At 34.6% G+C, this 11,303-nt stretch overlaps 2 protein-coding genes across 5 annotated transcripts; one reads left to right on the forward strand and one right to left on the reverse strand.

Annotated features, from left to right (window-relative positions):
- The first annotated feature begins 1,997 nt into the window (after positions 1–1,997).
- LOC118750553 (zinc finger protein 2-like) lies at positions 1,998–4,328 on the forward strand. 4 transcript variants are annotated; one of them, XM_036485283.1, is made up of 4 exons: positions 1,998–2,543; positions 2,612–3,032; positions 3,099–3,639; positions 3,697–4,328. In XM_036485283.1, the coding sequence occupies exons 1-4, from the start codon at positions 2,352–2,354 to the stop codon at positions 3,836–3,838; spliced, it is 1,296 nt and encodes a 431-aa protein (XP_036341176.1). In that variant the 5' UTR covers positions 1,998–2,351; the 3' UTR covers positions 3,839–4,328. The 4 variants fall into 4 exon arrangements, with proteins under 4 accessions (XP_036341176.1, XP_036341178.1, XP_036341175.1 ...); XM_036485285.1 differs by having other exon boundaries at positions 1,999–2,522; XM_036485282.1 differs by having other exon boundaries at positions 2,000–2,552; positions 3,697–4,327.
- Positions 4,329–5,139: 811 nt separating this feature from the next.
- LOC118750549 (zinc finger protein 600-like) lies at positions 5,140–7,170 on the reverse strand. The gene is made up of 5 exons (XM_036485278.1): positions 6,669–7,170; positions 6,357–6,605; positions 6,026–6,299; positions 5,437–5,968; positions 5,140–5,372 (listed from the first exon to the last, which is right to left on the reverse strand). The coding sequence occupies exons 1-5, from the start codon at positions 6,864–6,866 to the stop codon at positions 5,297–5,299; spliced, it is 1,329 nt and encodes a 442-aa protein (XP_036341171.1). The 5' UTR covers positions 6,867–7,170; the 3' UTR covers positions 5,140–5,296.
- Between the last annotated feature and the right edge of the window lie 4,133 nt (positions 7,171–11,303).

Genomic DNA, 11,303 nt, shown 5'->3' on the forward strand with positions numbered 1-11,303 from the left:
GTGACATAAAGGTCTTTCTGGTTGTTCACACTAGAAATAAAATTCCACATTTTCAATTTGACAGCGAATTTCGTGGAAAGGCTGGAATTATTGCCACAGGTATTTTTAAACAAATATTTTGTTAAAACAAAGAACGTAAATCTATAAGAGGAGACAGCACGTTATAATTGTAGCGAGTGTGAACATCAGGAGCGTGCCTTCTCTTTTCATCCAACCACAAAACGTATTTGGGTAAAAGAGAAAGCACGCTCCTGATGTTCCCACTCCTTACAATTATAACGTGTTGTCTCTTCTTATAGATTTACGTTCTTTGGTTAAAATATATTTAAATTGTTCAATATAGTAGAAAAAGGTGATCACGGTGGCACAGAGAATGAACTTAACTTTTCCTTAGGATTAGAGAATAACAAGCACAAAAAATTTTACAGCTCATAATCTTAGATTTGCCTGTGGGGTGATAAAAACAAAAGCTTTGATCAAGATTTTATTTATGTGTTTTTTTTTGTTATTTATGTGTGAGCATACTTTTACACAGTTCTACTATTCCACTATCTACCTAGTGTTCGTCCAATACCACCACGTTCTCGATGCCTGTACTCATTAAAAGTATCGAAGAGATTACTCGCTGCTACTTGAAGTATCGCTAGGAAATACTCAAACAAAAGAAATTTTAATTCAATGCCCATTTACAATATGACTACATACAGTGGAGAAAGGCTTATGAAGAGCTGAAAATGCCGTTTCATATCCTTCTATTTTGAAATGGGGTTACTTCGATGTGCTGAAATAGATGTTAAGTGATGAGAAAGCTCATTGTTTACTTGTGTTTGATTCTTCGGTTTCAAAATGATCTGTATACGATGATTCCGCAAATCATAGGCTGCTTCCACATCCTCCTCTAATTCGATACGATTTTTGTTCTCCACTTTCGTAAGTTTTAACCCTAGCGAAATCGAGTGGTTCATTTTTTTTTCAAAAACTACAACAGATCTATTTTCAGTTGATTTTCCCAGCAAACAAGTAACTACTTGCACTTTGTACTCGATACCCATGAGGTACTTGTACACGGGATCGAAGTACAAAAAATACTCGGTACTTAGTAAAGGTACTCGAGTACTTGAACCAATTAGAGTGAGTTGGATCATGGCTCGAGTATAAACTTCTAAAGCCGAAATTAGTCAAGAACGCAGAACGTATACTTAAACGCAGAATTTTGTCGATTACTGGAGCCCTCAGTGTTGCTTACTACAGTGTTGCCAGTCACAAATGCCTTTTCATAAACTTACCTTTTCAACTACAATTTTTCGTGCTATAATAGATCGTAGCTAAATATAAACTACTTAGTTTTCAACATAAAACTTTATTCAATAGTAAATTTCAAATATTTTTTACCATTTTCGAAACTGACGAAGTGGCAACCATCTATAGAAGGAAGAAATCAGCGGTCACTGAAAAATCTAACTTCCGTAGATTTTTGCGCTACGGGCTACAACTAAGAAAAATTCTGCGGTGTTGAGTTTTCATTTACATGGCGCTCTGGTAAGACAAATCGTGTCAGCTGACTCGGGGAACACGTACCGGTAGGTTTACGATCTTCACTAATTTCAACTTAAAGCCCTGTATGCAGCTCTCAAGAAAACGGTCAAGAATAAATTGCCCTTATTTCGCGTGTGTGTCCAAGGAATTTGGACATTTTTGATACCTCACAGCCTGTTTCCTCACTCTTTCTTCAAGAAATAATGGAACGGGCATATATTTCTGTTGCAAACCTGGGTTGCCTTGTGCTCTTTTTTCACAAAAACTTTAGAAAACCGTAGTAGAAAGCGTAGTAAATTTCTTAGGAACTGCGTACTGCCTTAAGTAAATTTGACTCAAGAAAATTTCTTAGCCATTTCTTGTACGTCATTTTATATGTAGTTTTCCTTTTCTTGAGAGCTGCATACAGGCCTTAATAAGTGCTGATATCGGAACATCACTATATCTACCGAAGAAATCGATTTGTCGGACAGTCGACTTTTAAAAGCATTAAAATTGTACCATTTTTTATATCGAAATATTTTCGACATCCCTATTTTCAAATTGTTCTGTCTTACCAATATATAATCGCACATTCTACAAAACTATTTTTTACCGACTAAAACTTGAATTATCAATACGGCAGTGGTGAAAAGTTCAGATGGATTTATCAAATATATGCCGTGCCTGTTTGTCGCCGGAAGATCGGGTGCATCTGCTAGATTGGTATCAGCCTGTTGACTCTTTGGATATATCATACAAAGAGTGTTTTTTGTAAATGTACACAAATTAATTTAAGTTTGAAAGATGATCCAAATGAACTCGATGATGCCCGGATGCAATATCTATGCTTTGATTGTGCCCAAAAACTTAAAGACGTTTATGATTTTATTGAAAAGGCGAGAAGGGCTGATAATGAATTACGTTGCACACAAACGGAAAAAGTGAAGATAGAAAGTATAGCCAACACTTTTGAATGGGTTCCAGTACATGAAGAGCTAATGGAAGTAACTAAGATGCCAGATACTGTAGATATGGTATATCAAATACGATTTAGATATAATTAAACAATAATTATTTTCTATTTGTTTACAAGGATCACGTAGAGGATATAAAAGTATCACCAGAATGGAATGAACATTTTATGGATGATGATGAAACATCTGCATCAAATGATATCGAACACGAAATAAATATTGATAAAAAACTTAGTACTGACACTACAAAAACAACAAAGTTTCTAGTTGAATCGGATAAGGATATGCAGAGCAGCAATAACTTAAATGAAGCTGGGCTGGTCTTATCGAAAAAAAGTAAACAACTCAATCTTGCTCATACAAGACCTAAAAACGTAAAGAAAACAAACAAAGTAAAATCCGAGGTGAAAACAAAAAAGAAAGTCAAGGACATGTCTGAGCCGGTGAAGTGTGAAGAATGTGGGAAAATCATGAAGAGAAGCTCATTAAAAAAACATAAGCAACGTCATAAACCAAAAACTTTTCTTTGTCAGGCCTGCCGTAAGTATTTCCGTTCCTTTTAACTCGTGGACTAATTTCTATCTTTGTTGAATTTATCTTCGCCAGCCAAAACATTTAAGGAGTCATGTGCCCTAAAAAATCATGAGCTCTGTCACAATGAGAATCGGGAAAGATTTCCGTGCGACATCTGTAACCAAAGCTTTTTAACTACGTATACATACAAAAAACATAGGCTAACGCACGAAACCAACCGCAAACCAATATATCAATGTGCTCAGTGTGAAAAATCATTTCTTCATAAAAATGGTCTAACAATCCACGAGCTCCATCACAAGGGAGCTACGATAGAATGCCAAGTTTGTCAAAAACGTTATGTGCGGCAAATAGACCTTGATGTTCATTTACGCACTCATTCTGGAGAATCGCCATTTGTGTGTCACCTGTGTGGAAAATCTTTCATCCACAAACGTATTTTAAATAGGCACATGCAGTACCATGGATATTTTAGTTACAAGTGCGTGATTTGTGGTGCTAAATTCTCCAAATATGATCAATACTATAATCATCGCATGCAACACACTGGATTACCTTATAAATGTGGCGTTTGTGAAAAGCAGTTTCCAGATGCTTACAAGTTAGTAATAAAGTATGATTATGCCCTACATGTACATATATGTATATGTGTATGTATATAATTTTTCAGGATTAAGCGTCATATAAGAGGTGTGCACAAAATTGAAGAAGACAAGGAGGTGCAGAAACTCGTTGTAAGAATAAACATAACAAAAGAATATAGAGGACGAATAGTCGAAGTTTTGGAGAAACCAGAAGTTGAAAATAAATAAAATTTTAACTCATATAATAATGGTAAAAGCTGTTTATATCAATTTTGTAATTATTTAAGAATACATATATCCTTAACGATGCCGACGTATAATATCTATGTACAGATGTACGTACATGTTTGAAGATGCTTTCAATAAAAAATAATGAGTAAGACGGAAAAGCCTCACTAAAAGAAAGCGGTAAAACCAATAAGGGCCAGTTTTTCAGTGCACCGCGGTAGTTTAAACGCTTGAGCTGACTGGTTTAAACTAATTTTAAACTGGTACTGAAAAACCGGACCGTAGTTCGCAATCGAAAGGATGTATTAATGAGCCAACCGACAAATAGATGGAACACAAAATCTTAATGCATCATCGAGCAATTCTAGCGCAGCTTTTTGTGTATGTATATAAAGTGTTAAGCCGAATTTCCACTAGGCATTAATTAATATGAGAAAAAATGGTGACATTTAAAAAATTTCATGTGAAAATGAACGGGCGATGAGATTAAGGCCGCCTTCTTATTTGTTTGGAGGCCTTATTGCATTTTTTGATCGCGGCCTAACTTCACTTGCCAAATGAATTATTTCCGCGCGGCCTAATTTCACTTGTCAAAATGAATTATGCCCACGCGGCCTAATTTCATTTTAAAGAAAGGTGTTATCTGCAAAAGGTGTTCCGCGCCCCTCGTCGCCGGTAACACAGAAAGGAGAATTCTACTTAGCGAGGGTGATAATCCCTAAGCGCGGCCGAAGGCCGCCTCCGCAGAAAGGTTTTCTCTGCAAAAGGTGTTCAGCCCCTCTTTTCGGCAGCACAGAAAGGAGAATCATACTTAGGGAGGGTTATAATGCCTAAGCGCGGCCGAAGGCCGCCTACGCAGAAAGGTGTTTTATATATGTATATCAAATTAAATGTAATTACTCGTATTTTCTAAATAATCTGCCTTATCCCGAGTTTCGCCTGAAAAAAAAAAATCACCCGAAAATTTGTCATCCGCCCATAGTAAAACCATGGAAACCAAAAAGTGAACCGGTTCAATATAAATTTCCTTAGAATTAATTATGCATTTCTTTCAAAAAAGTTTATTTATGAAAAAAAAAAATTTTTTTTTTTCGTTTTTGGTATTTTTTGCTAATGCCCGCGCGGCCTATATTCAGTTTTTGATCGCGGCCTAATTTTGGCAGTCAAAATGAATTATGCTCGAGCGGCCTAGTTTCATTTTTGGATCGCGGTTTTAATACGCGCGGACATAATTCACGGAGCCGAAATGAACTTGACAATATTTCTTAACGTAATAAGGAATAATTTTTAATGCCAAACTCTATCATTAAAATGTTTGCCTTTTAATGCATACTAATAAACTAAACTAAACTTAGCAACCATCAAGGGTAACCTAACCCAATAAATATACATACATATATGTACAACTAATCTTAATATAAACTGTTTGGCTCTCTTATCGGACGTTCGAATTTTTTTTCACACCTTGATGGTGAGTTTATTGATTTGCGAATCGTCTTCTACTTTGTGTACACATCTGATATGTCTTCGTATCCTAAGGATGAAAGATAATGCTGCAACACTAAGTAAATATATTAAAATGGGAAATCATAACTTACTTATTGGGCTCGGCAAATCCTCTGTCACATATTGCACACTTAAATGGGAGACCAGTATGATGTAAGCGATGCCGGCTAAGTTTTGAGGGGTGTGAGTACTCTTTGTTACAGATGCCGCATTTATACCGGATACCGTTATGAAGTAATTCGTGCTTTCTTAAAGCACTGGTAGTCATAAAAGCCCTTTCGCACAATGGACATTGATATGGCAATTCCCCGGAATGATTACGCATATGCACTTCCAAATCTACTTTTCTAACATATCTTTTCAAGCAAACGCTACATTCATTTTTGGGTTCACCGTGTTTCTGAATGTGGAGGGTGAGACTGCCCTTGTGCAGGAATACTTTATCGCATTGAGTGCAGTGAAATTTAGATTGACGGGATGACTGGTGTGTTTTGATGTGAGTCCGATAGACGTCTTCCGTAAAAAATTTACGCCCACACTCGTTGCAAGAGAAGTTTCGTTGACGATTTAAATCATGCGTGCGTTGGTGTCGTCGCAGATTGTTGGCGATACTGAATGAACTTGCTGCCAAAATAAAATATTACTTGCCTACGAACTGTGCAAATACTGCAATTTACTTACGGCAAATGTCGCAAAGAAAGATCTTAGGTCTATGATAACGCGATTTATGCTGTCTCAATTTGTTCTCCGGAAATAATTTATTACAATACTCACAAGGCATTTCCTTATATTTTAAACACGGTTTATTCCGTTGCGCTACTTCTTTAACTCTTGTATTTAGTTTTGGATTTTTCTTTCTTACTCTTTTATTTTTGGAGTTATCAATAATGGTTGTATCTTTTTCATTTAAGCAATCAGATATTGAGACAAATGGTGCATCGTGTCCATTTTCGACCTTTCCAGTAATAAAAAATTATTATTAGAAGTGAAGATATTGACAAACTAATAATACCTTTTCCAGTGTGATTTCTTCACATTCAGGGCTGTTGAAGGACCGATCGGCTTTCGAAAGAGCAAATTCTTGAAGACTCGATGTTATTAAACCTTGCGTTATTTGATGAGTTGGTTCTTTTAATTGCAACAAAGAATTCCCACAAGGACCGTCTTCGTTGTTTTGTTGACCATGATTTTTAGAACAGTGTTTATAAGATAATATCGATAATTCCTTTCCTGATTTAAGGTCGCCTCCAGTATCTATTAGCTGAGTAAGAAAATTAAGACGATAGTTGATTGTGTTTGAATCACAGTGAATGAAGTTACACACCGATGAATTGTCCATAAAATCCTCATTTTTAACTAACTCTTGAATATTTACATATTCAAACTCATTGATTTTATTGTCAGTTAAATTATAATGCCCCTGGGCTAAGGCATATAGCTCTTGTGCAGATCTTTGAGCCTTTCTTAAAAACCGATATGAAGTTATCAATTCCTGAATGCAGTCTTGACAAAGGAAATGCATATCCTTAACATAAGATGATGTAGCATCCGCTTTTTTTTACATCCACTTGGGTGCAAATTTGAAAGCATTCCTGATATGTCAACGGTTCGTTTGCTTTATCCATTAATATGTACCAATCAAAAAGCTCCGATATTTTTTTCTCTAGTAAGCACGCGCGGCATAAATTTCTTGACATCCCGGTATAATTAAAAAAATTTAGCTAATGAACAAAGATTAAAATACATTAAAGATTAGTTTTGATAAATTAAAGTTAGGAATGTCGGAAAAACATCGATGCACCGAAAGTATCGATGTTTTGCTTCGATTCATTGAACATTTTCCACTCGATGTACATATATGTATATAAGCGCTGTTCGCGTACGCACTATCCTAAAATTCGGGTACTCTTTATGAATTTGTACAACGATTTTGGGTTGCTGTGCCCAAACGGGTGAATCGATTCAAAAACCTTTTACACACATTTGTAGACAACAGTTCATGCTTTATTACACAAATTTAATTCACTAAATCTGTGGACTAATTTAACAATAATGTCGGTTGGAAATATGGTATTTGTTGCAAATTTCCGAAATATACGCAGCCACTTAATATCTTCATTTTTATGTTTATATTTACTACGCCCTTTGGTATATCTACCACATATTTTTTAAAATTTGGGTGTCAAGAACATTTGTTTACAATTTTCACGTAAAATTTCAACTCAATTCTAATCGAAACAGCGTTGCCGTTTTGGTCCAATTGGACCAAAATTGGTATCTTCATTCTCCTTTGGTAGTTTGGTTGGTTTGATGAAGCTTTTGGTAGGAAAAAATGTTTTGAAAATACAACCGAATTGAGCATTCAGATTTGTTCACTTTGCTCACACATATAAGATATCTTTGTTTATTTTTCTATATTTTATTAAGCAGACAACTATCTGCAAACAAAAACTGCAAAGCAATCTGCAAAGTGCGAGTATATGCAAATTGAAACAAATTTGGAAATTATTTTATTGAAATGCATAGAATGTTTGATTTTGTTCTTTCACATACAAAAAAAAGGCGTTTGATATTAATTGAATTAATAATTGCGTTTGTTTACTCATTTCCAATAAAAGTTTTTACGAATTTTCATGTTTTGGCGTTTTCGTACGCAAAAACTTCAAAGTAGGGGAAATTGAGAGAGCGGAAAATGACAGTTGAAGCTGTAAGTTTTTACTGGATTTTACTGGATAAATTTTTACTTGTAAGAATTTGCCAGTACGAGAAACAGCTGATCGCATGTTGCTGGATGAAATTTAAAACTATTAAGGAAACTGTTTGTTTTATTGTTGAAATTCACAAACTAAACCTATTTAAATATAAAACATTTTCTTTTTTTAGGAAATTCCTGCGAATAAACAACCAATTTATCAGCTGTTCATGAAACTTGCAAATTATTACTGGAATAGCGTTCGCGTACTTTTTTGGAATTTTTTCTATGAGAGCGAATTCTTAGAAATAAAGTTACTGGAGAGTTGCTGGAAAGTTACTGGATAATTTGTAAACCAACACAACTAATCTCAAAGGTATTTAAAATTTTAACCGACCTCACAAAAAGGAGGAAGGTTATCAATTCGTCGGAATATTTTTATTTCATTTTTCTTTTTCTATTTTTTATTTTTTATATATGTTACCGCATAACTTTGGACCACGTTAACCGATTTTTATAATTCTTTTTTTTTTAAAGGAAAGATGTTATCTCACAGGTGGTCCCATTCTAATTTGGTTTAAATCCGATCTGTGGACCATGAAGAGATTCACGATAGTCTTCAATTTTTATATTGAGAATTAAATCGGTTTTGTTTTTTGCTTAAAAATTACTTGTTTACAAAAGTTTTTTATACAATACGATGAATGGTTAACCAATACTATAAACAATATTGTGTGTATTTTTAATTTTTATGCTAATTCGTGTAGCGAAAAACCTCGTTAATTCAAGAAATTTCGTTTTAATAATGAAACCAATTTCGGTAGTTTGGAAACTGATGTGGTAGTCGTTTTGGTACCTAAAAATATTGTCAAGTGGCAATACTGAATCGAAATATAAAAATTAATCAATAAATTTTTAAAAGGTACATCATAAATTTTGCTTTAAATATATCTGTGCCTTAACTTTTTAGTATTTCGAAAATCCGCATATTTATTTTTGCTATAGAAAAATAATTTGGTGGATTTTTTTGCATAAATAAATCTGTATGATTTTTCACAAATTAATAAGAAAATGTTTTTTTCTTTATGATTATGTTTTCTAACTAGAAAACTAGTGTTATACTTGTTTTTGCATCAATTGTGTTGAATCTGTACGACCCACTAGCACTTATATTTCCCGATCTAATTTTTGAGTTGTGCCTCTTTTGACGACGGTGCGCAATATGTATACCCAATAAAAAATATAAATTGGAAAATCTACCACTTCTTATTCAAATCTAAATTTTTTTGCCGATTCTACCACACTAAAATAAGAGGGGGTTTGCACACTGATATTTTGTCTCTTTGAGAGCAAATGATGCTAAATTATCAGAATTTATGCTGCTGGATAATTTTGTCAGCGCAATACGAGTACACAAATTAAATCTGGTAACTTTTGATAAAGAGAGTACCTTATTTACTATTTTATTTTTCCTCTCAGTTGCCAGAGAACCGAGTACGGGATCGACTTCCAGTCAAATCTGGTAAAAAATTGTAAATCCGGATCCATGCGGGATCACAACTGAACCTATCGCTTTTTGCTCTTAATCGAGTAAAAATGCCGCCGGATCATTTTTTATTGCTTCATTAGGTCTCCCATTTGACTCCAAAGCGAGTTATGAAGGTCAAAACCAACAAATCTCGTTTATTGCTCCGAAAATATATCAGCGAGCCTTGTTTTATTGCTCGCTTAAGATATCAATCGTCGCCTGGGTAAAAGATTGTCGTATGTTAATTTCGGCAGGTTGTGGGAAATCGCGATTGTAGTTTGGAATGCAATTTCTCAAAAACGCTAAGAGACATTTTCTCCAAAGCCTGAAAATGTTTCTAGTTCACAAGATTCTTAAATTATTTAATTTTGAATGTTTATTGTTAATTACTTTTGAGTTTATGAAGGATGTTCTTTAGTAAAATTTTGTCGTAAGCGTCATTTGTCCAAAATTTGGCAGCCACTTTGCATGAAATACGGCAGAATGTGATCAAAATTTCTACTAAATTAACGACACTTTTCACTCAATATCTCGGAAACCAAAGGAGATATCCAAAAATGGAGAACGCCATTTTTAAGATATTGATAAGTTTAGTATGACTGCATCACTAACTAAATTTTTACTAAATTATCGAAAAAATTGCAGTCAATATCTCGGAAACTAAAAGAGATATCTAAAAACTGAAAACACCAATCGAAAGACCTTATTTCAAAATATACCTGTATCTAGACTAAAAATCGTCAAAATGGCGCTTACGACATCTTTTACCCAGGCGACGCAATAGAACCATTTTCAGTTAATAGTGGTTCAGATGAAAAGTTGGTTGATTGAAGTGTTAAGTTGGTTAAGCAATTAGCAAGTTTGCCATATTTTGATTCCACAACTCGTGCTACCTACAGCCATTTGCCAGATTTAATGAATTTCAGGATGTCATACGGAGAGAAGCAGCTGCACTCTCAAACATTCTGCAGGAATGACTGGCTGATTGTCTTCAACTTTATCTTTGCGATTCTTGGACACCCGCATAGGATGTGCTCGACTGTATTTTTTGAGCCAGGGTCATCCCAACTGCGACATAACCTTTTGAAGGGTACTCCAAGCCTTTAGTCATGTACTCGAACACGCCAGTTTGTACATAAGTATCTTCTTTGTTCATTCCTAAGAGAACTTTTGTTTTAAGTGGGTCGTAAGACATTCAAAACTGCCTGGTAATCCTTTACTGTACCTCTGCTTGGCTTTCGAGTGATAAATTTCAGCGTGGGACACATTCAGTGCGGAGCCGCACCTAGCTTTGCAGTTCCGTAGTATTCTATAACCTCTGAAATGCAATTAATTATTTGTTTTCGATATCCATCTACATATGTATGTATATTTCTAGATTTATGTTATGTTAGGTTCGTTTGAAGTTTGTACAGTGTTAAATGTGATTAGTATCTCATATCATTAGGCACATTAGGTATATGACTGCATTTGATGTTAACTTTAAAAGTTCGGGCCCAATATGCAATCTGAAAATAAGAGGCTTCCTATATTCAAGTTTTTATTAAGGTATATTTTAAATTAATAACAGACCTCTTCACCATCAATATTATCACAGAAGCTTAAGTCAAGTAACTGTAGCTTTCTACATTTCATCAAAAGCCTGAAAAAAATCCGTTGATTTTTATGTCTCATAATGATCCAAAACACTTACTCATAATAGCGCTCTTTAGATATCCCTGAAACACCCATCAAGTCCA

The sequence above is a fragment of the Rhagoletis pomonella genome, unplaced genomic scaffold (genome assembly GCF_013731165.1).
Source record: "Rhagoletis pomonella isolate Grant_MI unplaced genomic scaffold, Rhpom_1.0 Rhpom_scaffold_00300, whole genome shotgun sequence".
In the NCBI taxonomy this organism is placed as follows: Eukaryota; Metazoa; Arthropoda; class Insecta; order Diptera; family Tephritidae; genus Rhagoletis; species Rhagoletis pomonella.